At 44.4% G+C, this 26,215-nt stretch overlaps 1 protein-coding gene across 1 annotated transcript in view; it reads left to right on the top strand.

Moving 5' to 3' along the window:
* Positions 1–26,215, top strand: part of tmc3 (transmembrane channel like 3) — a gene marked incomplete at both ends in the record, with an annotated part of 55,963 nt that overhangs the window by 29,426 nt on the left and 322 nt on the right. Inside the window, 15 exons of the mRNA XM_079496382.1 lie at positions 403–550; positions 3,237–3,346; positions 5,642–5,723; positions 7,720–8,010; positions 8,212–8,340; positions 10,422–10,489; positions 13,463–13,591; positions 16,060–16,170; positions 17,201–17,326; positions 17,465–17,543; positions 21,438–21,486; positions 22,618–22,915; positions 23,422–23,617; positions 24,870–25,203; positions 25,578–25,993. Of these exons, the coding sequence (XP_079352508.1) occupies positions 403–550; positions 3,237–3,346; positions 5,642–5,723; positions 7,720–8,010; positions 8,212–8,340; positions 10,422–10,489; positions 13,463–13,591; positions 16,060–16,170; positions 17,201–17,326; positions 17,465–17,543; positions 21,438–21,486; positions 22,618–22,915; positions 23,422–23,617; positions 24,870–25,203; positions 25,578–25,993 (2,566 nt within the window). The remainder of the gene's footprint in view (positions 1–402; positions 551–3,236; positions 3,347–5,641; positions 5,724–7,719; positions 8,011–8,211; positions 8,341–10,421; positions 10,490–13,462; positions 13,592–16,059; positions 16,171–17,200; positions 17,327–17,464; positions 17,544–21,437; positions 21,487–22,617; positions 22,916–23,421; positions 23,618–24,869; positions 25,204–25,577; positions 25,994–26,215) is intronic.

Below are 26,215 nucleotides of genomic sequence, written 5' to 3'. Positions count from 1 at the left end.
TCACAGCGCGATCGGGATCGGCCCGATCAACATCAAGAATGTTTGATATTTGCTCTGCCCCTGCAACCCCCCTCTCCTCGTCCCCTCTCCTCTCCTCCTCCCCTCCCCTCTCCCCTCTCCTCTCCACTCCCTCGGGGCTGAGAATCCTTGGGTGCGCTGCGCCCGAGTTTTAAAACCGTGTAGTGTGTGCTGCATAAAATAATCGGATAAAATAAAGTGTGTGGTGCTATCAGATTTCAGATTGAAAAAAGTCGGCTAGTGTCAGGCCACCTTAAGCCTCGTTTGTGTTTTTCTTTTGTCCGTGTACGGACATATTGACAGCCCCTAACACCATGCACTTTACAGTACCAAAACCCAATCATAAAACGATTGGTGCATTGGTTTTCCTCTGTACCATTTCAGGGCCGTATTGATCAGTCTCAGGATCCTGGCCAACATCCTGGTGCTGCTGTCTCTGGCCGGCAGCATATACATCATCTACTTTGTGGTGGACCGTTCTCAGAAGCTGGAGCAGATGAAAGACGAGCTGACTCTGTGGGAGAAGAACGAGGTACGTTATGAGCCAAGTGGACATGGTCATCGTTCATTCCATTAGGTCACGTACGGTACGTATGAGCCATGTACTACAGAGTGAAGAACGAGGTATACGTTATGAGCCATGTACTACAGAGTGAAGAACGAGGTATACGTTATGAGCCATGTACTACAGAGTGAAGAACGAGGTATACGTTATGAGCCATGTACTACAGAGTGAAGAACGAGGTATATACGTTATGAGCCATGTACTACAGAGTGAAGAACGAGGTATATACGTTATGAGCCATGTACTACAGAGTGAAGAACGAGGTATATACGTTATGAGCCATGTACTACAGAGTGAAGAACGAGGTATACGTTATGAGCCATGTACTACAGAGTGAAGAACGAGGTATATACGTTATGAGCCATGTACTACAGAGTGAAGAACGAGGTATATACGTTATGAGCCATGTACTACAGAGTGAAGAACGAGGTATATACGTTATGAGCCATGTACTACAGAGTGAAGAACGAGGTATACGTTATGAGCCATGTACTACAGAGTGAAGAACGAGGTATACGTTATGAGCCATGTACTACAGAGTGCAGGTGGACATGGTCATCGTTCATTCCTTTTTCATGTCGAGGACCCCCAAATTGACACTAATCAGTCCACGGACCCCCATTTGAAAATATATGCCAGGGACCACCATAAAAGAAGATTTTTTATGTCTCTAGCAGTGATTTTCAACCCGTTTAATTTCAAGGACCCTCAGTTTGACATGCATTAGTCTACGGACCCCCATTTAATAGCATTTCTATCTCTGGGACCCCCAATTTATAATTGTAAAATCAATGTTAATTTAACTCTGAGAGCGTACAAATGGAACCAAATGGACCCGTTAGGCCCACTTTGGGAACCACTGGATTAGGTCACGTACGCGATACCATTATGAGGAACGGATGAAAGAGAGAGAGAGAGAGAGAGAGAGAGAGAGAGTGCGCGGTGGAAGCAGACTGTAAATTGCCCCCGTTTGATTTGCCTCCATCTGTCAGTGACAGACGATAATGTAGATACGATACACTTCCCAAAGAGACTGTGCTGTATAGTTTATAAGCCAAATGTCGCCCCTGCCGGGCTATACGGCCCGTCATAATGTATCCTTTCTCTGTATTCATTATTATATAACTCTGTTTTTTTTGGCAGATATACCGTGTCATCTGGGGTAACTAATTTCTAAACACTTCATTTAGAGTCTGTTCTATCGTACAATAAATGCACCACATCTCTGTACGTGTGTATGTACGTACGTCTGTAATCCATGTAACTCGAGAACCATTCACCCCAGTGTTCCACACCACCACAGGGGGGCAGTGTTCCACACCACCACAGGGAGTGCAGTGCCCTGCCTTGAGTCGGTCGGATACACGGTTGTCCAGAACCGCCACAAATTGGTTATTTATTTGTTCTACTTTATTTGTCCAGTTTAAATATTGCTTAAAGGGCCACTTCACCCCTTTTGCAAGCAGATCTTATTTTAATGATGTTTGGGAGACAAGAAACACTCCCCTGGGGGTTTTATGTGGGTAATGTGTCCATGGGCTCCATGATGTCATGGACACTGGGCTCACTTATTTCCTGGACTACATGTTGTCTCAGTAAGACAGCCCTCCCCCTATCCACAAGGAGGAGCAGTGGACCAAAGCATTATGGGAATTGTAGTCCAGGAAGGAAGCGAGCCCAGTGTCCATGACATCATGGAGCCCATGGACACTTTGAAATACTAAAAATAATATGGACTCTAACACCATGATTATTTATTTTGTCCAAACCAAATCCAAAATGGATGTAAAATATGTCACAGTACGATTGGGAAACCCAGTCAGAGCGAGCGAGCTAAAGCGAGTCACCATGCCAAGAGTTGCTAAGTCACCTTCAGTCGTCCCAGTTATGTACCGACAGGGACATAATGGTACATCATCGTCCCCTCTAGTCTCGCTACCGCCGAGACAGATGCCATTTCTTTTTTTGGATCGGAGCGTGAGAGGTGAACTCAATCTGACTTATTATTTTTAATCATACTGTAACTGTAACATATATGTATTTTGGTATGAAAGCCTGCATTTAGTAGAGCTGCTATTCTCAGCATGCAGCCATAGAGTTATTATAAATAAATAGAGACGTCACCGAGAGGAAACACTGAAGCGGAAAGGACACGGTGGGCCGAAAGTGGTATTACAGCCTGGGCCATACATGAACGCCCGCGAGACAATACACAACAACAGCGGTGGCGCTCCTTCATGACTCGCTCGCTCGCTCGCATACGCACACATGCACGCACACACGCCCGATATACTCGCTCATGTTTTCGGCACTGCACGTCCACTTATGGCCCAATTCCAACCCAGAATGCACTCTGTTCCAACCCGGAAGAAGTATAGTGAAATGGCCATGCATGCGCTGGGTGAGCAACACCATGCAAGTGGATGGGAGGAGACATACGGTGACATCTCTATTATTTATTACTCTATGCAAGCAACCAAGTATAAAATCAGCCATTACAACTCCATCAATGCACTAGACTAACACTAAAACCTTTCAGATCAGGTCTAAAACATGACTAAAATGGATTTTGGAATTTTTCAAAAGAATATGACTAAAAATAAAATCAAAATGTGCTTGTAAAAAAATCAACACCGGGTCACTTCTTCCCCAGGTCAGCGTAGTCGTGTCCCTGATCACCATGATCGCCCCGTCTGCTTTCGAGCTGGTGGCCCAGCTGGAGATGCACCACCCCAGAACCGCGCTACGCTGGCAACTGGCCAGGTATGTACCACCCCTTAACGATATGTACCACCTCGTCATAAGATAATGATTACCGTTTCTTTCACTGGGTGTCCATGAAATAAAATGAAATAAAAAGAAACAAGACTCAAATGACCTTCCTTTGTTATTCCTCATTGAAAATCCCTTAATGGCCGACCAGGAAGAGCCCTCTCTAGGAGAGAGGCAAGGCGCATGTGAAAACAACATGCTGTAGAATTGGAGCAGACCGTGCTCAACACAAAGGTTAGCCAAGAGCGCCTTCCAGTGTAAAACCAGGGAAAACTTCTAGTGTAAAACCAGGGAAACCTTCTAGTGTAAACAGGGAAACCTTCTAGTGTAAAACCAGGGAAACCTTCTAGTGTAAAACCAAGGAAACCTTCTAGTGTAAAACCAGGGAAACCTTCTAGTGTAAAACCAGGGAAACCTTCTAGTGTAAAACCAGGGAAACCTTCTAGTGTAAAACCAGGGAAACCTTCTAGTGTAAAACCAGGGAAACCTTCTAGTGTAAAACCAGGGAAACCTTCTAGTGTAAAACCAGGGAAACCTTCCAGTGTAAAACCAGGGAAACCTTCCAGTGTAAAACCAGGGAAACCTTCTAGTGTAAAACCAGGGAAACCTTCCAGTGTAAAACCAGGGAAACCTTCTAGTGTAAAACCAGGGAAACCTTCTAGTGTAAAACCAGGGAAACCTTCTAGTGTAAAACCAGGGAAACCTTCTAGTGTAAAACCAGGGAAACCTTCTAGTGTAAAACCAGGGAAACCTTCTAGTGTAAAACCAGGGAAACCTTTTAGTGTAAAACCAGGGAAAACGGCATTGGCAATTTGGACATCAGAGCTTATATTCTGTATTTGTTTTTGGGTCATGACCCAACTCTGAGTAGAGTCGCTGCTTCTTCGCCTAGAAAAGAGCCAGCTTAGGTGGTTCGGGCATCTGGTTAGGATGCCTTTCGGGCATCTCCCTAGGGAGGTCCTCGAGGCACATCCCACTGCTGGGAGGAGACCCCGGGGAAGACCAAGGATGAGATGGAGGGATTACATCGACTCACTGGCCTTGGAACGCCTCGGGATCCCTCAGGAAGAAGTTACTGATACTCTGGAGAGGGAAATCTAGAGCGCTCTGGTGGAGCTGTTGCCCCCGCGACCCGACTACGGATAAGCGGTTGAAGATGGATGGATGAATGGATCAGTATATTACTGGTGCTGCTGTTTTACAACAGTGACATTTAACTCTTCCCCTCCCTAACACGAGTTACACAAGTTAATTGACTGTAGAACAGCTTCTCTCTCATTGTTTAATTCGCGTTTTTAATACGTTTTAAGACTTTCCATCGGACAGAGTGGGGTAGGTGGCGCGTTTTGATGACGTCATCACAAAATCAAACGTCGCCCTGGCATGCAAAGGCTTCTGGGAAATTGAGGCCCAATGCATTGCAATGGCGGCGGTGGCGCGCAGCGGGCGCATTCCTTCTCCGCTCTGTTGTTGTGATCGTCACTTTCGAATATTTTTCAACACTACGACAAGCAATTACACCATTTTAAAGCGGATCATGACGATCATGTCGGTGCAGTACGCTCTTCAAAGGTTAGTGAAAACTAGGCAGGGAGATCTGGAGCACGATTATTTAATCCCTGCAGCCCCGCTGTTTTAACAACAGTAACATTAAACTGCTGCTGTTTCCAGTGAAAAAACAGTAACATTAACCTGCTGCTGTTTCCAGTGAAACAACAGTAACATTAAACTGCTGCTGTTTCCAGTGAAACAACAGTAACATTAACAGTAACTGCTGCTGTTTCCAGTGAAACAACAGGAACTTAAACTGCTGCTGTTTCCAACGAAACAACAGTAACATTAACAGTAACTGCTGCTGTTTCCAGTGAAACAACAGGAACATTAAACTGCTGCTGTTTCCAGTGAAACAACAGTAACATTAAACTGCTGCTGTTTCCAGTGAAACAACAGTAACATTAACAGTAACTGCTGCTGTTTCCAGTGAAACAACAGGAACATTAAACTGCTGCTGTTTCCAGTGAAACAACAGTAACATTAACAGTAACTGCTGCTGTTTCCAGTGAAACAACAGTAACATTAAACTGCTGCTGTTTCCAGTGAAACAACAGTAACATTAACAGTAACTGCTGCTGTTTCCAGTGAAACAACAGGAACATTAAACTGCTGCTGTTTCCAGTGAAACAACAGGAACATTAAACTGCTGCTGTTTCCAGTGAAACAACAGGAACATTAAACTGCTGCTGTTTCCAGTGAAACAACAGTAACATGACTGTTTCCTCACTGCAGGGTGCTGGTCCTCTACCTCGGTAACCTCTACAGCCTCATCATCGCTCTGCTCGACAAGGTCAACACCATGAGCCTATCAGCCGTGAGTACCGTACAGACATTCACACACGTATGAGCCAATCAGCCGTGAGTACCGTACAGACATTCACACACGTATGAGCCAATCAGCCGTGAAGTCAGTACACACATTCACACACGTATGAGCCAATCAGCCGTGAAGTCAGTACACACATTCACACACATATGAGCCAATCAGCTGTGAGTACCATACACACATTCACACACGTATGAGCCAATCAGCCGTGAAGTCAGTACACACATTCACACACGTATGAGCCAATCAGCCGTGAAGTCAGTACACACATTCACACACATATGAGCCAATCAGCTGTGAGTACCATACACACATTCACACACGTATGAGCCAATCAGCCGTGAAGTCAGTACACACATTCACACACACGTATGAGCCAATCAGCTGTGAGTACCATACACACGTATGAGCCAACACACACACACACACACACACACACACACACACACACACACACACACACACACACACACACACACACACACACACACACACACACACACACACACACACACACACACACACACACACACACACACACACACACACACACACACACACACACACACACACACACACACACAAGGTTGTGACGGAAACGTTGTCATATTTTCCTGCACCCTGTGAATTAAAAAGGGCTTGGACTGTCTGTGATGCTCCAGTGTCTTCCTTTCCACACATTCACACACGTATGAGCCAGTCTTATATGAGTACAGGCATTCACACACCGCAGTATTACCCCAGTGTTCAATGTTTTGACATCATATTTTGTCTTAGATTTAGTCATAGTCTTTTGAATAATATTCCATTTCGTTTTAGTCATATCTGGAAAGTTTAGTTTTAGTCTAGATTTTGGTGGCCAAATAAAAAAGATTTTAGTCGACTAAATGTGTAGTTGATTTTGTCGACAAAAATGCCTGATTTTACACTTGGCCGTTGCAGTTGCATTCTGAAAATAGCCGATCTACAAGCTCACAATGTGAACTTGTAGGTTGGCTATTTTCGGACGCAACACCCGAGCACAACAACTAACTAGTCCCTCCCTAATATGTTAGTCTAGTTTTTATTTGTTGTCGAAATTTTCAATATACAGTATTTACTCATAGTTTTAGTCATCAAAGGTTAGATTTTGTAGAGTTCGTCGGTTAAAAAAAACAGTCAAACTTTAGTCACACAATTAACACTCTATCACTAGCTTTTTCGCTTGAACAAGGAGAAGCACTTTTCCGGCACCGTGTAGCTTCTCACACAATAGCCTACAGTATCATTCATTTTTACAGTCGTCCATTAAAAGAGCTATTATAACTTTGTACTCATTATGCATTCAATCTCATTATTTTATCATCCAGAGACATATGAGGTTCCTGAAACGGTCGTAAGATAACTACAAATCTGTTTTATGATGCAGCAATTTATAATAAGTGTTCTTTAAACAAAATAAAAAATAGAGTATAGACCATCTGCTGACCATACAGCAGCATCATATCAGTGTAGATTTTGGCAATACATTTTAATTTAGTTTTAGTTATATTTTAGTCATTTGAAAAGTTTTAGTTTTAGTCTAGCTTTAGTTTACTGACGATACGATTTTACTGGACAAAATCTACAGTTGATTTAGTCGGCTAAAATATATTTTGGCGGGCCCTTGATGGCATTGAAATGCCTGATTTATACAGCTGTGTGCGGAACATAGCCAATCTACCCATGCACATCGGCTATTTTCGGAGAGTGACAACCAAGCATAAAATGACTTGTCTTTTAGTTGTACTGGATCTCTTCTCACCTAGTCCCGCCCTAACATTTTAGTCTAGTTTTTATTTGCCGACAAAATCGTCAATATATTTAGTCTTAGTTTTAGTCATCGTAGCTTCGTTTTTGTTTAATTTCCGTCAGTTATCGTCGAGGGACAATTTTCCTCGTAGTTTTCTAGTCAACGACATTAACAGCGCATCGTATGGACGTATGGTGTCTCCAGCAGCTGCAGGTGGGTCCCGGGTCCAACTGGTCAGAACCTTCCAGCTCCTTCCTGGCCACCATCTCCCAGCCCGAGGATGACGGTGGTCTGTCCACGCTGGTCTCGGACGTCTCCGTCTCCGAGCGGAACAGCACCCTGGCGACCATCGCAATGGTGATGGACATCAACAACTTCAGCGTCAGCACCAAGAGTGCCACGGCGGTGGCCGTGTCCGCGGTGGCCGTGTCGAACCACACCGTGGGCCTCTTTGAGAAGACCAAACCAAAGCAGGACCCCTGCTGGGAGACCTATGTAGGACAGGTAGGACCACTGCTGGGAGACCTATGTAGGACAGGTAGGACCCCTGCTGGGAGACCTATTATGTAGGACAGGTCGGCACGCATTTCGGGTTCCATTTCATTTTTTCTGTTGTTTTCAGACGGGGGTCCGCATATGGTCGTTGGCATGAATTGTTTCAGAACCACTGTTCATTCATACGTTTCCACTGTGTGTTTCCTATAGGAGATGCTGAAGCTGTCCATCATCGACATGATCTTCACCGTGGCCAGCATCCTGTTGATCGACTTCATCAGAGGTCTGGTGGTTCGCTACCTGAGTGACTGCTGCTGCTGGGATCTAGAGAGCAAGTTTGTACGTACCATAGAACAGGGGTTCTCAACCCGTGGGTCGCAACCCCTCGGGGGGGTCACCAAATTATTTTGGGGGGTCCCCAAATTATTTGAATGGCAACTGAATGGCTGGAAATGAAGAGTTTACATATAGTACACATAGTACATGCATACATTTCCTTAATGATTATATCTGGTTATAGTATTAATTTATGATATATTTTCTCTATTATTAAGGTTATTTTTGCAGTCAGTTTGTATTGGGGTGGGGAGGGGGGGGCGGGTCGGGGCGTGGGTCGCAAAACATTTCCGTGGGTCCCCAGCCAAAAACGTTGAGAACCCCTGCCATATAATAATATCAGTGGGTTCTCAAAGTGGGGGGTCTGGTCTGGTGACCCCCACGGGTCCTTTAAGGAGTTCCAGGGGTGCCCAGTCCCAGATTAGTTGAAGTAGATTCAATCTGGGGCAAGGTGGCACATGATAGATTCAATCTGGAGCAGGGTGGCACATGATGAGCCAAATGCATATTAATTTGAGGGGGTCCTTGACAATGTTGATTTCGTCATCCAATGTTATGACGAAAAACTATCTTTTTTCACTGACGAAAACTACATGAAAACTAAGCTATATGTGACCAGATTTGACTGAGAGCATGCCATCGCGCAAACTCCAGCTTTTCACCAGAGAAGAAAACTTTTTTTTCCTGCACAGGCAGACTCTTCACATAGTCACATACTAGAGCATATCTGAAATAAGTGTCAGAGCTGAAATTGACATGTAAATATGAAATAAATGTTTAAACACGTAGCTAGGTGTAATGTTAGAGACCACAGAAGTGAACTTTTCAAGCCTGTTTTCTCAACTCGGTTTCCTGCAAGACATTACTCTATAAGCCATATGTCCAAAACTGCTGGGTCAAACTGAACAACCAGTTCTCCATTTGAAGCTATGATTCCCTGCTTTCATATGACACGACAAAACGAACATTCAAAAATCCAATGGCAGTCCCTCAGTCAAATTTCGTCACATATGATGACTAAAAGTAAGACTAAATATATTGACAAATTGCCGATTGGCCATGTTCATGGGTGGGAAGCCCAAAGGTGCAGTGTTGATTTTGACTGCAAATTTTGATTTAGTTTTAGTGATATTTTAGTCAACATATAGAATGTATATTTTGTCCTGATGTATAGCATTGAATGCGTATTTTTTTATTTCTGCCTCTTGGCCAGTTCCCACTTGAAAAAGAGATTTGTCCTCAATGTTTTTACTGGTTAAATAAATACAAAATCTGAAATGTTTAAGTTTTAGTCGACTAAATATAATATTTTAGTCGACTAAAGGCTCATTCATAGTCTGGGTTTTCGGTGGTGAGCTGACCACCGGAGCTGAAATAACGTTGAGCGGTGAGTAAAAACAGAGAGAAGGGCTGGAGCGGTGGCGGTGGTTTGCTCTTCACCGCGGTTTGTGACGTCATGTTGTAGTTCGGTGGTCACCTCACCACCGAAAATCCAGACTATGAATAACGCTTAAATCTACAGTTGACTTTTTGTGCACAAATATAAATAAAACAAATATTTTGGAGGGCCTTGATAGCGTCGTAATGCCTGATTTTATGGTTGCGTGTTGAAAATAGTCAATCTACATTCTACAAGATCACAACGCACACAGTCGCACTGAACCAAACATAAAATGACTTGTCTTTTAGTTCTACTCCATCTCTTCTCCACTAGTCCCTCCCTGACATTTTAGTCTAGTTTTATAGCAGAAACTAAAGTGACCGCCGTTGGACAATATGGGATGAAAATTGTCATTGTAATTACATTCAAATGTCAGTGGGAAAGACAGTCTAAAGCTGCTCCAAAGATTACTGTAATTACAGTGCACAAAATTACACACAACACTGATGGCTCATTAGCAAGCTAATTACGTTTTGACAAAAACGTACAATCAACAAAAGTGTCGTCTTCACTGAAATACAGCTTATAACTATATCTTATTTTCAATTACAAAATGCTTTAAATAGGTCTACAGTTTGAATGGTTAACACAAGTAAAGTATGCATATATCTTAGACAAAGTTTTTCCTCCTCTGTTCTCTCAGCCTGAATATGGAGAATTCAAAATAGCTGAAAATGTTTTGCACCTGATATATAACCAAGGAATGATCTGGTGAGTAAAATGAAATAATATTTTGATTTGTACAGAAGCACATTTAATTAGGGATGCAACAGCATTGTAAAATTAAAATATGAATAATTGTATTTGAACAGAAGAGTAATGTATATGAGGTGCAACAATTATGCCCAGCTTTGTGTGTTTGTGTGGCTGAGCAATGTGTAGCCCATGGCGATGATTTGATTGGCTGAGCAATGTGTGTAGCCCATAGCGATGATTAGATTGGAATGTGAGGATAAAAAGTGATGACAGAAAAGTGAGGAAGAGCCAGAGCAATATTTTTTTATTTTTTGCTGTATTAAAAAAAAGGTTATTTTTTTCAAATAATCTCAGGGAATATTTAGTGGCTCTTTTAGAGTCTAAAAGAGCCACTAAATATTCCCTGAGATTATTTACAGCATTGAAAACAATATAATAATTACATGACATGACCTCTCTTTTTTCCCACTGGTCTATATGCAGACCTGATAAGCCAAGTAGTCCATGATCAGTACCTGTGCTGACCTGATGAAAAGACTCTGGTCAGCGCAATATGCACCCTCCATTACACCTGTGTGACCCTGACCGAAAGACTTTGGTCATTCCGCGCACCTCCATTACCCCCGCCTGGCTTGGCTGGACCGTATATATATATATATCCTTGCTCCATTACAGAAACGTCTCCCTTTGAAAAAGATAATGACGCGAAACCGAGAGATCCTCATGATGTAATGTTTTTTCTACGTGGATGGACGGCTGACCCCATGGAGGGGGGGTCGAGGTACATAGTGAAGTACTGGATGTGTGTGCAATAGAAAATCAGAGGTCCATTAAAGAAGAGGTGTAAATCTGCCTCGTTCTCTCATTGGGAGGAGAGTGGCTCAGGGGTAGAGTGACCGAATGGGAACTGTGAGGTTCCCGGATCAATCCCGGGCTCCCCCAGAGTTGGTGTCGAAGTGTCCTTGAGCAAGACGCTGAACCCCTAATTGCTCCCCTAAGTGTGTGTGTGTGTGTGTGTGTGCGTGTGCGTGTGTGTGTGTGTGTGAGAGTGAGAATGTAATGCACAATCTAAAGCGCCTTGGATAAAAGCGCTACATTATCTGTGCTGCTGACTGTAGGATGGGGGCGCTGTTCTCCCCCTGCCTTTAAGGTGTTCCCTCATTATATCTGTATCTGTACTGTTGTAGGATTAGGGCATGTTGAAGCATCATGTTATATCTGTACTGTTGTAGGATTAGGGCGTGTTGAAGCATCATGTTATACCGGTATCTGTATCTGTACTGTTGTAGGATTAGGGCGTGTTGAAGCATCATGTTATATCTGTATCTGTACTGTAGTAGGATTAGGGCATGTTGAAGCATCATGTTATATCTGTATCTGTACTGTTGTAGGATTAGGGCGTGTTGAAGCATCATGTTATATCTGTATCTGTACTGTTGTAGGATTAGGGCGTGTTGAAGCATCATGTTATACCGGTATCTGTATCTGTACTGTTGTAGGATTAGGGCGTGTTGAAGCATCATGTTATACCGGTATCTGTATCTGTACTGTTGTAGGATTAGGGCGTGTTGAAGCATCATGTTATACCGGTATCTGTATCTGTACTGTTGTAGGATTAGGATGTGTTGAAGCATCATGTTATATCTGTATCTGTACTGTTGTAGGATTAGGGCGTGTTGAAGCATCATGTTATATCTGTATCTGTACTGTTGTAGGATTAGGGCGTGTTGAAGCATCATGTTATACCGGTATCTGTATCTGTACTGTTGTAGGATTAGGGCGTGTTGAAGCATCATGTTATACCGGTATCTGTATCTGTACTGTTGTAGGATTAGGGCGTGTTGAAGCATCATGTTATACCGGTATCTGTATCTGTACTGTTGTAGGATTAGGGCGTGTTGAAGCATCATGTTATAACTGTATCTGTACTGTTGTAGGATTAGGGCGTGTTGAAGCATCATGTTATATCTGTATCTGTACTGTTGTAGGATTAGGGCGTGTTGAAGCATCATGTTATATCTGTATCTGTACTGTTGTATGATTAGGGCGTGTTGAAGCATCATGTTATATCTGTACTGTTGTAGGATTAGGGCGTGTTGAAGCATCATGTTATATCTGTACTGTTGTAGGATTAGGGCGTGTTGAAGCATCATGTTATATCTGTACTGTTGTAGGATTAGGGCATGTTGAAGCATCATGTTATATCTGTATCTGTACTGTTGTAGGATTAGGGCGTGTTGAAGCATCATGTTATATCTGTACTGTTGTAGGATTAGGATGTGTTGAAGCATCATGTTATATCTGTACTGTTGTAGGATTAGGGCGTGTTGAAGCATCATGTTATATCTGTACTGTTGTAGGATTAGGATGTGTTGAAGCATCATGTTATATCTGTACTGTTGTAGGATTAGGGCATGTTGAAGCATCATGTTATATCTGTACTGTTGTAGGATTAGGATGTGTTGAAGCATCATGTTATATCTGTATCTGTACTGTTGTAGGATTAGGGTGTGTTGAAGCATCATGTTATACCGGTATCTGTATCTGTACTGTTGTAGGATTAGGGCGTGTTGAAGCATCATGTTATATCTGTATCTGTACTGTTGTAGGATTAGGGCGTGTTGAAGCATCATGTTATATCTGTATCTGTACTGTTGTAGGATTAGGGCGTGTTGAAGCATCATGTTATATCTGTACTGTTGTAGGATTAGGGCGTGTTGAAGCATCATGTTATATCTGTACTGTTGTAGGATTAGGGCGTGTTGAAGCATCATGTTATATCTGTACTGTTGTAGGATTAGGGCGTGTTGAAGCATCATGTTATATCTGTATCTGTACTGTTGTAGGATTAGGGCGTGTTGAAGCATCATGTTATATCTGTACTGTTGTAGGATTAGGATGTGTTGAAGCATCATGTTATATCTGTACTGTTGTAGGATTAGGGCGTGTTGAAGCATCATGTTATATCTGTATCTGTACTGTTGTTAGGATGGGGGCGTTCTTCTCTCCCTGCCTCCCTGCCTTCAACGTCTTGAAGCTGATTGGTCTGATGTATCTGAGGAGCTGGGCGGTGCTCACCTGTAACGTCCCGCACCAGCAGGTGTTCCGAGCCTCCAGGTGTGTCAGTATGACTCTGCACATGCACGCACACGCACGCACACGCACACACACGCCCGCACACATACATTATACCAGAAAAAGACTCAATGTTTCCACTACTACTACTGTAGTATAATCAATACTATAATATGATCAAAGGTTCAAGTTGCTGACCTGTTGGTCACTGTGTGGAGTGGACACAGCCATAATCTGTTTTACACTTTCAGAAAGAAATATGGGGGTGGCAAAAAATAATTACCATAGCCCCATTTCTAAAATAGCAAACATAGTTGAGCTACAAGCTCTCAGTGCGTCGCCAAGCGGCACGTTGAGATCAACTATTTTCACTGTTTGTTTGGGGGGCGAAAAGAGTTTGGAAAATGTTGGCCTATAATCCATCCATCCATCCATCCATCCATCCATCCATCCGTCCATCCGTCCATCTTCAGTTCAAGCGCTTATCCGTAGTCGGGTCGCAGGGGCAACAGCTCCACCAGAGAGCTCCAGACTTCCCTCTCCAGAGCAACATTAGTAACTTCCTCCAGGGGGATCCCGAGGCGTTCCATGGCCAGTTGAGTCGATGTGATTCCTCCAACTGCGCCTTGCTCTGCCCCGGGGTCTCCTCCCAGTGGGACGTGCATCGAGGACCTCCCTAGGGAGACGCCCGAGAGGCATCCTAACCAGATGCTGAGAGTGGTTAATGGTTGGCATAAAATGAAACGCTAATCTAAATGATACCACAGGTCGTTTCGAGGAAGCAATCTGATTGGTTGAAACGGCCTTCTAGCCGTGGATTAAACCAGCACCATTCACAACCTAATCAAAACAAAGAATTCAGCTGCTCTGTTTTCCCAGAGCGCTAGCAAACTTGGTGGCTAGGCTAGCTAGTTTCTTGGGACATTTGTGGTCGTAGTGACTACATCTGTCATTCAAAAATTGCAATATTACACTTGGTTTAACGTGATTATTGGGGACAATTATGATAACACTCAGGTTAAATGTGAACACTAGGGGACGCCATCCCCCAATGCCCCAGATGACGTCCCTGGTTTGTAGTCTTTCTCGTCTCTATTCCCAGTTGTACAGGGAAGGCAAGAGACTCATGTTTTATTCCCAGTTGTAGAGGGAGATAATTAGCCTGGCTTGGCCAGCCTCATAGCGGAGATTCACTGAAGATTCTTCCCCGCATATGAGTCTGGACTTCGGCCATAGGCAGCTTGAAAAGTGGGCGTTAGTAGTTGCCTTGACAGACAGATCCATCTAGCCAATCAGCGTAACAAAAAGCTGACGTCACCACACAGTGCGCTGGTCCGCTCCTCATACCACGGCAACCACGCTAAAAACAACAAGGTCTGTTTAATAGTTTCTACTTTATACGTGAGCGAGATATGTCGGATATATGTCAGAGTCTATATCTGAAATAACTGCTGTTCTTATCGTTTCTGTGTAAACTTTTAAACTTGTTGCGTTGAGGGCAGCCATTGTTGTTTTGAAAGTCCTGCAGCATGAATGTTACGTCACCATATACACATGAACCAATCAGAGGCTGCTTTTCACTGTTGTACGGACAGCCGTTGAAACGCAGTCACTGATTGGCCCGATTGGCCCCGGTCATTTTCTGATTTCTCCAGCTTCCGCATACACTCTGTCAATGAGCCCGAGTCCAGACTCATATGCGGGGAGGAAACATCAGTGAACCCTCGCTATGAGTCTGGCCGCGCCAGGCTAGGAGATAATGGGACAGCATAGCATGTAACACCTCTCTACGCCGCTTCCTACACACATACAGTTCAAGTTCATGCTCAATTACACGCACGCACGCACGCACGCACGCACGCACGCACGCACGCACGCACGCACGCACGCACACACACCTGCCCTAGAGTCCTTAGCCTTTTCTGATTTATGTAACACGACTATCGCTGCCTCTTCCAGGCCTTATCAGTCGCTCCCAGATGTGGTGGCTTATACCAGACTCTCTCTCTCTCTCTCTCTCTCTCTCAAGGAGAGGAAGATTGATACCGACACTTTGCTGATAATTAAAAAGCCATTTCTAATGCCCTGCTTGTGACAGCAGTACTGTAGGTATGAGCTGTTTCAACGTACAACACCTTCATACTGGTCTTTTACATGTATTTGTTATATCGTGACAAGGACACAAACTGCGGGGACTTCAAATACACATGGCAGCATAAATTAATGCCAGCCTGCAGGCGTGGGCGATATCGTGATAAATATCACAGAGACGATACAATGTCCCCACGATATGCCGTTTCAGAGATATCGTACGATTTGCAGTTCTATATCTTAATTTATACTTCTGTAGAACGATGGTTCTGTTCTGTTCCCCTAAAATAATAAGTATTTTGGTCTAAGTCCAAATGGTCTCTTACTCAAAAAAAAAAAGCCCCACTGCATGTTCAGCTAGAACTGACCCTCATTATAACTGATTATTTGAAACAAATGCTTTGCTTTCTTTTTTGCAGATCAAACAATTTCTACCTGGTGATGCTTCTGTTCATGCTGTTCCTGTGTATGCTGCCCACCGTCTTTGCCATCGTGAGATACAGACCGTCACAGTACTGTGGACCCTTTAGGTACAGATACAGACCGTCACAGTACTGTAGTGGACCCTTTAGGTACAGATACAGACCATCACAGTACTGTAGTGGACCCTTTAGGTACAGATACAGACCATCACAGTACTGTAGTGGACCCTTTAGGTACAGATACAGACCATCACAGTACTGTGATGGACCCTTTAGGTACAGATACAGACCGTCACAGTACTGTAGTGGACCCTTTAGGTACAGATACAGACCATCACAGTACTGTGATGGACCCTTTAGGTACAGATACAGACCGTCACAGTACTGTAGTGGACCCTTTAGGTACAGATACAGACCGTCACAGTACTGTAGTGGACCCTTTAGGTACAGATACAGACCGTCACAGTACTGTAGTGGACCCTTTAGGTACAGATACAGACCGTCACAGTACTGTAATGGACCCTTTAGGTACAGATACAGACCATCACAGTACTGTAGTGGACCCTTTAGGTAAAGATACCAGTACTGTGGTAAAACAAGGTAAAACAAAAACCCCTCATTAAAAGTGGTGTTGATTTTGACCGCAAAATTCAATTTAATTTTAATCCACATTCATAAACACTGTAGAAAGCTAAGTTGATGCATTTAGACCAAGTATCTTGCATGAAATACCATTTGGGTGGATGTTTTGTGTTTCTGGCATTAAGAGGTTAATAACTAAAAATGCCCAAGGGATATCACTGGGCACCCTCATGAATTCTTAAGAGGTGACCCCAAGAGGTGACCCCAAGCTACAAGAATCAGTTGAGAAAAAAAAACCTACAGTATCTGACGAAACCACATTCAGCCAAAAATCAGCCTTCCGCTCCCGGACTAAGTCCACAACTTGTCTGTCCACAACAATACTACAACTAATATCACGGTATTGGGAGGACGATATGATATCGTGGCGATATGATTCATGATGACTATTTCTATGTATTTGATGTATTACCGTGTGTTATTCTTGCTTTCTGTAAATCGCTCCGGATTAAGAGCGTCTGCCCTAAATTGTAAATTGTGTGTGTGTGTGTTGCAGTGGTCAGGAGAAGATTTACGACATCCTCTCAGACACCATTCGCAACGACTTCCCACTGTGGTTCAGTAATGTGATGGGTTACGTCACCAGCCCAGTAGTGGCGCTGCCAGGGCTACTGCTGCTGTTGTGAGCGCGCACACGCGCATGCACGCACACGCACTCTTTTCTAAACACGGAAAGCCTTTACAGTAAACACTTGCTCTTAAGTTAAGTGATGAATCATTCATATTGGTGTGTGTGTGTGTGTGTGTGTGTGTGTTCCAGCATGCTGATCTACTACCTGCAAGCCATCTCACGGTCTCTGAAATTCACCAACAATCAGCTGAGGATGCAACTCCAAACGGTCAGTTGATTTTGTCACCAACGACTCAAAAACGATGGCGAAAAAATGTCCTTCGACTACGCCTTTTCACTGAGGAAAACAACATTTATAACAAAATAGAAACTAAGCTACGATGACTAAAACTAAGACAATTTCGTCAACAAATTAAAACTAGACTAAAATGTTAGGGGGGGACTAGTGGAGAAGAGGTCCAGTAAAACTAAAATACAAGTCATTTTATGTTCGGTGTTGCGATTTGAAAATAGCAGATCTAGTAGATCTGCTATTAGAGCTTGTAGATCGGCTATTTTCAGCATGCATCCAAGTGTAAAATCAGCCATTATGACGCCATCAAGGTGTCTTATTTTCTTTCTAAATTAACACTGGTATCAGTACAACCGATAAACTGCAGCATCAAACATTAGACTACGAATTAATGGCATAGAGAAAACCAATAGTTAAACCCTCTATACTTAGTTGATCTATCATGATAAAAATGACCAAAAGTTATTTTGAAAGTGAAATTATATATATGGAATAATTGAGCAGGTTTCATGTAATATATATTTTTTATAGTAGTAGAAACTATAATCGAGGCAAACATTTGAAACAACATTGTGACATTGATTTGAAGTCATGCACGCCACCATGCCGCCCTAGCTTGTACATCTGTTATTTTCCCTAAATGTTAACCCAGAATAGGGATGTTAGTTCAAGTGGTTAGGGCCATCCTACTATAAATGCACCACGTCTGTGTGTGCGTGCGTGACGTGTACGTACGTACGTCTGTAATCCACGTAACTTGAGAACCGTTTGCCCCACCGACTTCAAATTTGACACACGTTCCACGCCACCACAGAGAGTGCAGTGCCCGGGCCTTGAGTCGGTTGGATACACCGTTGTCCAGGAACACCACAAAAGGCTCTGGTCAGGCTCTGCCAGTGGGCCGAATGAGCATCACATGTACAACTCCACACCTACCATTTGATTACTCAGCCAGTCCACTTTTCACAGTCAGTTTTTTCTCTTCAGACTAGGGCTGCACGATTAATCGAATTTTAATCGAAATCGCGATTTTTGGATTTGGACGATGTCAAAAAAAGAAAATCGGAAATCGTTTTTCCCTTTAATTAGGGCATTTACGGTAAATCTCTCTTGCACTCGCCTGGCTGCAGGCTGCCGGGCTACTGTAGTTACTTCCTCCTCCCACTGCCGCGCAGAGAGAAAACCTGAAAGCAGCCTTAGCATGTCTGCCACGGGGAGCGATTAGGAACGAGGATTTAGTTGCTAAAATAGGCAAGACAATGTCTGTCGTCTGGAAATGGTTCGGCTTCTCCGTTTCAGATGTGGAGTAAACTACTCAGCGTTGTAAAAGTTGTAAAAAGGGGATGCACACGCGCTTTGCACACGCCGCTGTGCATGTTTGTTTTCCAGGTGCTGGAGCAGATTGGGAACTTGGGAGTTGGGACGCTCGTGTTGCAGTCTCTCACATGCACAGACCTTTTACGGGGACAGGTTTTAGTTCCGACATAGTGGAGGGTCGGTCCCTGTGGGAGACGACAGCACGAGTGGCTTGTTCCAGTGCCTGGAGAATGGACAGGCATAGGCGAGAGTAGCTCTGATCCATAGCCCTAATGCTAATTCTACCCTAGCATTAGGGCTATGGGTCTGAGCTAAGCGGCGAGTGGGTGCTGCTGCAGAACATGAAGCTTTAATATCATACCGTGTCCCGACCTACTGTCCCTTCCCTTATTATCGTAAAGTTGGGTAGTGTACACTGTTTATTTTGTATCGAGGAGCCAATAGCCATGTGTGTCTGACTGTGTTGACTGTGTACGTCGCCTCGGCTAAAAACAAAGGGGAAGTGGGAGGCATACTATGGTCCGACGGAGCATTGGTTCGATATGCGTCCACACCTCGGACTAGCGCCTGCTCCCGTGCTTGCGGTTATGGTTAGGTTAGGGGTTAGGGGTATCGGATCAATGAATCGTCGGACCAAACACATGTACCCAGGGGAAGCCGTCTTATGTTTCGCCGTACGACCTGTTGCATCAGCGTGCTAAAAAATTGCTGATCTGCAAGCTCACGATGTGTCGCCTCCGCAACACGCTGTGAGCTAGTAGATCGGCTATTTTCAGCACGCGTAAAAATGGAGGATGAGACGTTCAGAAACTTTTGCCTTCACAGTACAAGCATCAGCTGTCACAAGTTGAAAAGAGATGTGGCATCATTATTTTTCACATGGCCCATATGACGAGACAGAATAAAAATGGAAAAGGATTAGGCCTGTACAGATTCAGTGGCATTTCACATTGCAAAAGGGTGCAGGAAGAGTGGGCACCTAAACATTAAATTGGCTATTTTTTAAGAATTAATTTGGACATATTGTAAACGTTTTCACTTGTTTAATCCTAAAGGGGATTTATCTTTCTTTGTTTAAAAGGATCCCTGGCCAGACAAATATGCCTTAAAACACTATACTTGCCCTCTATAACTAAAATACCTTAAATATTTGTATTTCTTTAATAAAATAAAGTTGGGTAGTGTACACTGTTTATCTTTCACTCAATAGGAACTGCTGCTGTCGCAAGTTGAGGATGTCAGTCCATGTGTGGTCCAGCCCCAGGGAATGTATGGAATGCACATGCTAATAAAAAGTATTTAAATATTGCTTTGATGCTCATATTATTCTTAGGAAGTATTAAGTTGTTTTTATTAGCATATGCATTCCATAGTGCTGGACCACACATGGACATATATCAACCTGCGACAGGAGCAGTCCCTATTGATTGAAAGATTCTCTATTTATGAAAGAAATACAATATTGATGTTTTTATTTATTTTTATTCATAGAGGGCAAGTGTAATGTTTTAAGGCATATTTGTCTTATAGCCAGGGATCATTTTAAGGTTTGGACTTTATTCCAATAGGAAAATTCACATTTGTTTGCATTTAAAAAAAATAAAAACATATTTTGAGACAATGGATTTATTTTACTGAAAAAAATCGAAATCGAAACCGAAATCGAGGTTTCAGAGAAAAAAATCGAGGTTTTTTTTTTTAGGCAAAATTGTGCAGCCCTACTTCAGACACAGGCAGACATAGATACAGAGATCTCCATATGGGACACAGACAGACCGTTAAAACGGGTGCTATGGCAACAGGTATTGCATACTAGGTTCCTAACTTGCATCATTCCTAAGTAGGCCGGAGGCCGGTGGGCACAGGTATACTGTAATGTTACTGTACATCTAGGCCTGTCTCAATTATTACATAATCGCCTAATCACAATAATTTGAGATAATCAATCATTTTTGCATTGATATATTTGTATATTTAAAAGACAACCTTAGTTTTTTTCAGCCAAGGTTCATGTTTTAGGTTGTTGTTAGAGAAAGTAAAAGATGAATATTATAATTTGTTTCCATTTGCTGCTTTCTTTCGCTATTTTTACAGGGGGGCGGGGGCATTCGAACATGGGGCTAAATTTTTTTTACAAAATGTTATAGCGTTTTTTTTTAATGATTTTCTGGGGTCTTACTAGACCCCAGAAAATTACATCTGGCCACCAAAGATCAACAGGATCTATTGAATGTGAAGGGGGAGGTGATAAACGGACATATTGAGCCTACAACACATAGCAGCCCCCTGTAGTACCCCCTTCACATTCAGTAGATCCTTTGAACATTACATATTTATAGCCTCATGTCCGAATGCCCCTGCCCCTTGTAAAAATAGCTAAAACGAATCTTTTACTTTCTCTAATAACAACCTAAAACATGAACCTTGGTTGAAAAAAACTAAAGTTGTCCTTGAAGTTATTTGTCATAATATCTGCCCTGTGCAATTACGAAGCATATAAAAGGAAAACAGAAATACAATTGTAACATTAAAATGTTCAATGCTGTCTTACAGGAGCGGACAGAAGACAAGAAGAAGAGAGAGGTGTTGCAGATGGCTGCAGGTACTGTACTGTACTGTACTGTACTGTACTGTACTGTACTGTACTGTACTGTACAGTACACTCTACTGTATACTCTACTCTACTCTACTGTAGTCTGTACTGTATTGTAAGCCTTGCCGAGACATGAGGCTTCTGTAGCGTGAGGCAGCTTGATGTACAAGTACACCTCCTGGACATTACACTAGTACAGGGGTGGGCAACTTTGACGATGGAGAGGGCCACTATATTTCCACACTCACTCCCTAGGGCCATATATTACTGTCATAGGCTATATTCAAATTGAAATCTTTAATTATTTTGTTGCTATTTTTGAATTGGAATCCTGAAAATTAACATTTTTATGTAATTTCAAATGCCTTCAATTATACTTGTGTTGAGCAATGAGCTACTAATTTAGACGGAAGTAATTAAAGCGAGTCATGTTTGCATGTTGTGGAATTGTAACTGAAACCAACATTATGATCAGTATTCTGACATTAACCTGAGGGCCACATTAAGTGAAGGTGGGGGCCGCATGTGGCCCCCTGGCCGCCAGTTGCCCACCCCCATGCACTAGTATGTCGCAGGGACTTACCCCACAATCCAACCCTTGATGCTGAGTGCCAAGCAGGGAGGCCTTGGGTCTCTGGTATGACCCGGACGGGGATCGAACCCCGACCTCCCAGTCTCAGGGTGGACACTCTAACCACAACGCTACTGAGCTGTACTCTCTCTCAGTTCCATGCATTCTGCTTTAATGACCTGACCGCTGTCTGGTCTCCCTCCACCAGGGGGCCACATTATCCTGTCTGTGTGAGTTTGTAACTCAGAGTGTCCAAATTGAACATTAATGTTTGTGATCCTATAATCTACACTTTCTACAGTGTTTAATGTAACTCTTTAGAGTGTATAAATGGAACCAGATCAGAGTTACAGTCCTGTAAGGGTCCATTTGGTTCCATGTGTTACACTCTCAGCGTTACAGACCTGTAAGGGTCCATTTGGTTCCATGTGTTACACTCTCAGTGTTACAGACCTGCAAGGGTCCATTTGGTTATTTTTTGTACCATTTGAACCAGTGTGCTGGGCTAACTTCCCGTGGCCTCTCGACCCCTCTGACCCCGTGACCATGATGACCTTTGACCTTTCCAGTGCGGCTGCAGGCTTCTCCTCTGGAGGCAGTGGCAGCAGACAAGAAGGCGGAGCAGCAGGAGAGTGACATCACTAGCCACGCCTCCTCCTCCGCCCGCACGCCTTCCCCAGCGCGGCGCAACAACGGCACTGTGGCCGCCAGCTTCCAGTCGCCCGTTCGCCGCGGCAACAGCATCCGCACCATCACCCAGTCGGCGTCCCGCGCGGACCTGGGCCGGGGGAACGGTGCCGGGGGGTCGTCCAGGAGCCCCACCATGTCCATGCTGCACAAGCAGAGGCTGGAGCACATGGCGCACAGGTACGCCATGTCACAATCTATCTCAAATTCGACACACGCGTTCCACCCCACCACATGGGGTGCAGTGTACACTCAAGACACGCAGCACACTCCATATCTGGCTAGTACAAAATTCATTCAATATGTTGATCTGACCTCATCAAACCCTGTACACTCAAGACTCACTCCATAGATGGCCAGTACAGAATTCATTCCATATGTTGATCTGACGCCCCCCATGCCAAAGCGCCAGCGCTCGCCCAGCAGTCTGCCGTCTGCCATCCCCCAGGCGGATGCGTGCACGTCGCTTCTCGCCCTCAGGGCATCTTACTGGTTTAGTTTTAGTCAACGAGATCAACACTGGCTCTGCCCCAATATTTGACATGTTGTCCTTTCTCTCCGTGTGGCAACAGGCACCCGCCTTTTCTCGGCGGCCCCGGCGGCGCATGCAGGTCAAAGTCTTACCACCACGTGGCGCCGTTGCCCCGCTGCTACACCGACAACATCCACTCTGACCCGCTGTACAGGAAGACTGTGCGTTCGCTGCACCCCGCCGAGGCCGCCTCCGCCGGGGGAGGCGGGGGGATCATCACGGCACAGAGTTACGCGGGACGCCGAGGCCACGCCCCCACCACACGCTACGTCATCGTCAATGAGCACGACGTAGCGCGGAGCAAGAAGCTGCTGCGCTCGGCCACACGCATCCCTCGCCACTACCGGGCTGTGGAGGAGCCTAGGGGCGGGCGATATGGTGAGAAATATCATCGTCGAGACCATGCAATGTCTCCAATGTCTCCAATCTTTTGAAAATAGCATATCTACAAGCTCACAATGCGTCGCACATGTGAAAACTTGAAATGAGACATTCTGCATAAAGAGTACTTTCTACTTTTGGTATACTTTTAAGTACATTTTGATACCAATAGGCTACTTTTGCACTTTTTACTTAAGTCCATTTTTAATTTGGGACTTTTTTGTAATGGACTATTTCTACATTGCAGTATTGACACTTTTACCAAGTAAAAAAAACGTGAGTACTTCTTTCACACCACAATATGCCTTTTCAGAGATATCGTATATATGTAACGCCCGGGATTTGAACTCGGGTCTCCCACGTGAAAGTCCAACATCTTAACCACCACTAGACCAAAGGGATATCCCTGTGGACCAGGGGAGATATTAGACTTTTGAGGCCATCAGGCAGAGGCTCTGAGCCACTCTGCTACACACATATATATAAAATATTTTTTACGATTAGTTTTTTGGCATTTCTGCCTTTATTGATAGTGTCAAGTGAAGATAGACAGGAGGAGAGCGATGGGGAGAGACACGCAGCAAAGGTCGTCATGAACTGGACTCGAACACGCCGTCAGGCCAAAGCCTATATATGGCATGCGCCCGGACCACTTGGCCAGCGGGTGCCCCATGAATGCACATTATGTGAATTGCATATCTATCGCTTAATTCAGTGGTTCCCAAACTGTGGTGCGTGCACCCCTTGTGGTGCGCGAACGCCCTCTAGGGCAGGGGTTCTCAACGTTTTTGGCCGGGGACCCCCGGAAATGCTTTGGCAATGTCTCAGGACTATGGAATTTGCCATAATCATGTTAAAAATATTATCCTTTTCGGCCAAATACTACGAGACTGATCGTTGGGGGCTGCGTCAGCTAGGTCAGGAGGTAACAGGGGGTGCACGGTCAAATATATTTGACGACGGTTTATAATTTTTGGTCTAAAACCCTAAATGGTCTCCTACTCCTTTTTCGTTTTCGTTTTTGTAACCTTGTAGGTGATTCTTTTAAAGAATCACCTACAAGGTTACAAAAACGAAAACTTAACGGTACAATCACCGTGATTGTACCGTTAAGTAACTTGAAAAATAAACATAAAAACAGCCTAAAAATATATTGTGAAATTGTATTGTGATACTGTGATATATTATATTTCTTCCATATCGCCCACCCCTATAGAGGAGCCACACGTCGGAGAAATCCTGGAGCTGTACCCGCGCAGCAGCAACGCTAAACGCTACGCCCGGCACCCCCCGCCGCCCCCCCACGCTCACCGCCCGTCCCACACGTCACAGCCGCACTTGAGCGAAGAGGAGGAGGAGGAGGGGGGGAACGGCAAGGGCATGAGGAGGAGGGGATCGTTCGGAGGGAAGTCCCACCACCGCCCGCACTCGCTCTCTGATCTGCAGCAACCCTCCGCGGCGCGCTTCTACATCGGCGAACGCGTGGAGAGCCAGCTGTCTATGGCGGCCAAAGGTGGCGGCCACGTGGCTCGGAGGCGCTATGGAGGAGCCCAAGGTAGTGCTGCACGACTCTTGTTCAAATGTGAATCTCGATTTTCCTCCACAAGAACTGAGATCACGATTCTCACACGACTCTCATTGTTTCCATGAAACTATGTATTGTCTTTAGTCTGTATAGTTGCTGAACATTACTACATTCAAAATGTGGCACCTGGAGCCTATACTACTGTCGCTTTAAACATCAAAGTGCTTGACTTAAACTCTCTTAAAGTCTTTCTCCTGTAGCAAAAACATAAGAGAACTAAAATAAAATTGGACAGCCAACTATAGTGCTGCAGCTGCACCATTCTTGCTCAAATTTAGAAATGAAGACCGCATACAGTAAGTGTCTGAATGTAGTTCTCGATCTTTTTTTGATTCATTGTACAGCACTGGCCCAAGGGGCGGAGGAAGACGAGGAGGAGGAGGACGACGGAGGGATGGACTGGGACGATTTGGAGGCGCCCGCGGCGGCCCCCCGTCCCTCGACTCACGCCACGAGAGGAGCCTCTCCTCTCCCCGTGCCAACACCCCGGCGCCATGTCGCGCAGCAGTCGCCAGTCCGACATGTTGCGCAGTCCTCTCCGGGAGGACGCCGCCCCAGCAATCACCATCATCAGTCCCCGTCGTCCGCGATTACGCCGGTGAGGCACGCGACGGACCACCACCAGCCTCACGTGAAGCCTAAGACCACCACTGCGACGAGGCCCAAGCTGCTGGGGGAGCCGTCGCTGACCGAGTCCGACTCGGCCTCGCTGGCCTCCAGCAGCGACCAGCAGAACAGCAGCACCGACCAGTACATCCAGGTACATCATCAGCGGTGTATACTAGCAACTAAGTACATTTACTAAAAGTGATGTACTTAATGTGAACTTTTGGGGTGTTTGTATTTTACTTGGAGTATTTCCATTTGCCAGTACTTTTACTTCTAAATGCGTTGTAGATCGGCTATTTTTGATCGGCTAGATTTTTATACAATCTTGTAATGAGAAAACTTGAAATGAGACATTCCACATAAAGCTAGAGTA

This window comes from Electrona antarctica (genome assembly GCF_951216825.1).
Source record: "Electrona antarctica genome assembly, chromosome: 3".
In the NCBI taxonomy this organism is placed as follows: Eukaryota; Metazoa; Chordata; class Actinopteri; order Myctophiformes; family Myctophidae; genus Electrona; species Electrona antarctica.
This window is presented reverse-complemented; position numbering and strand designations above follow the sequence as displayed.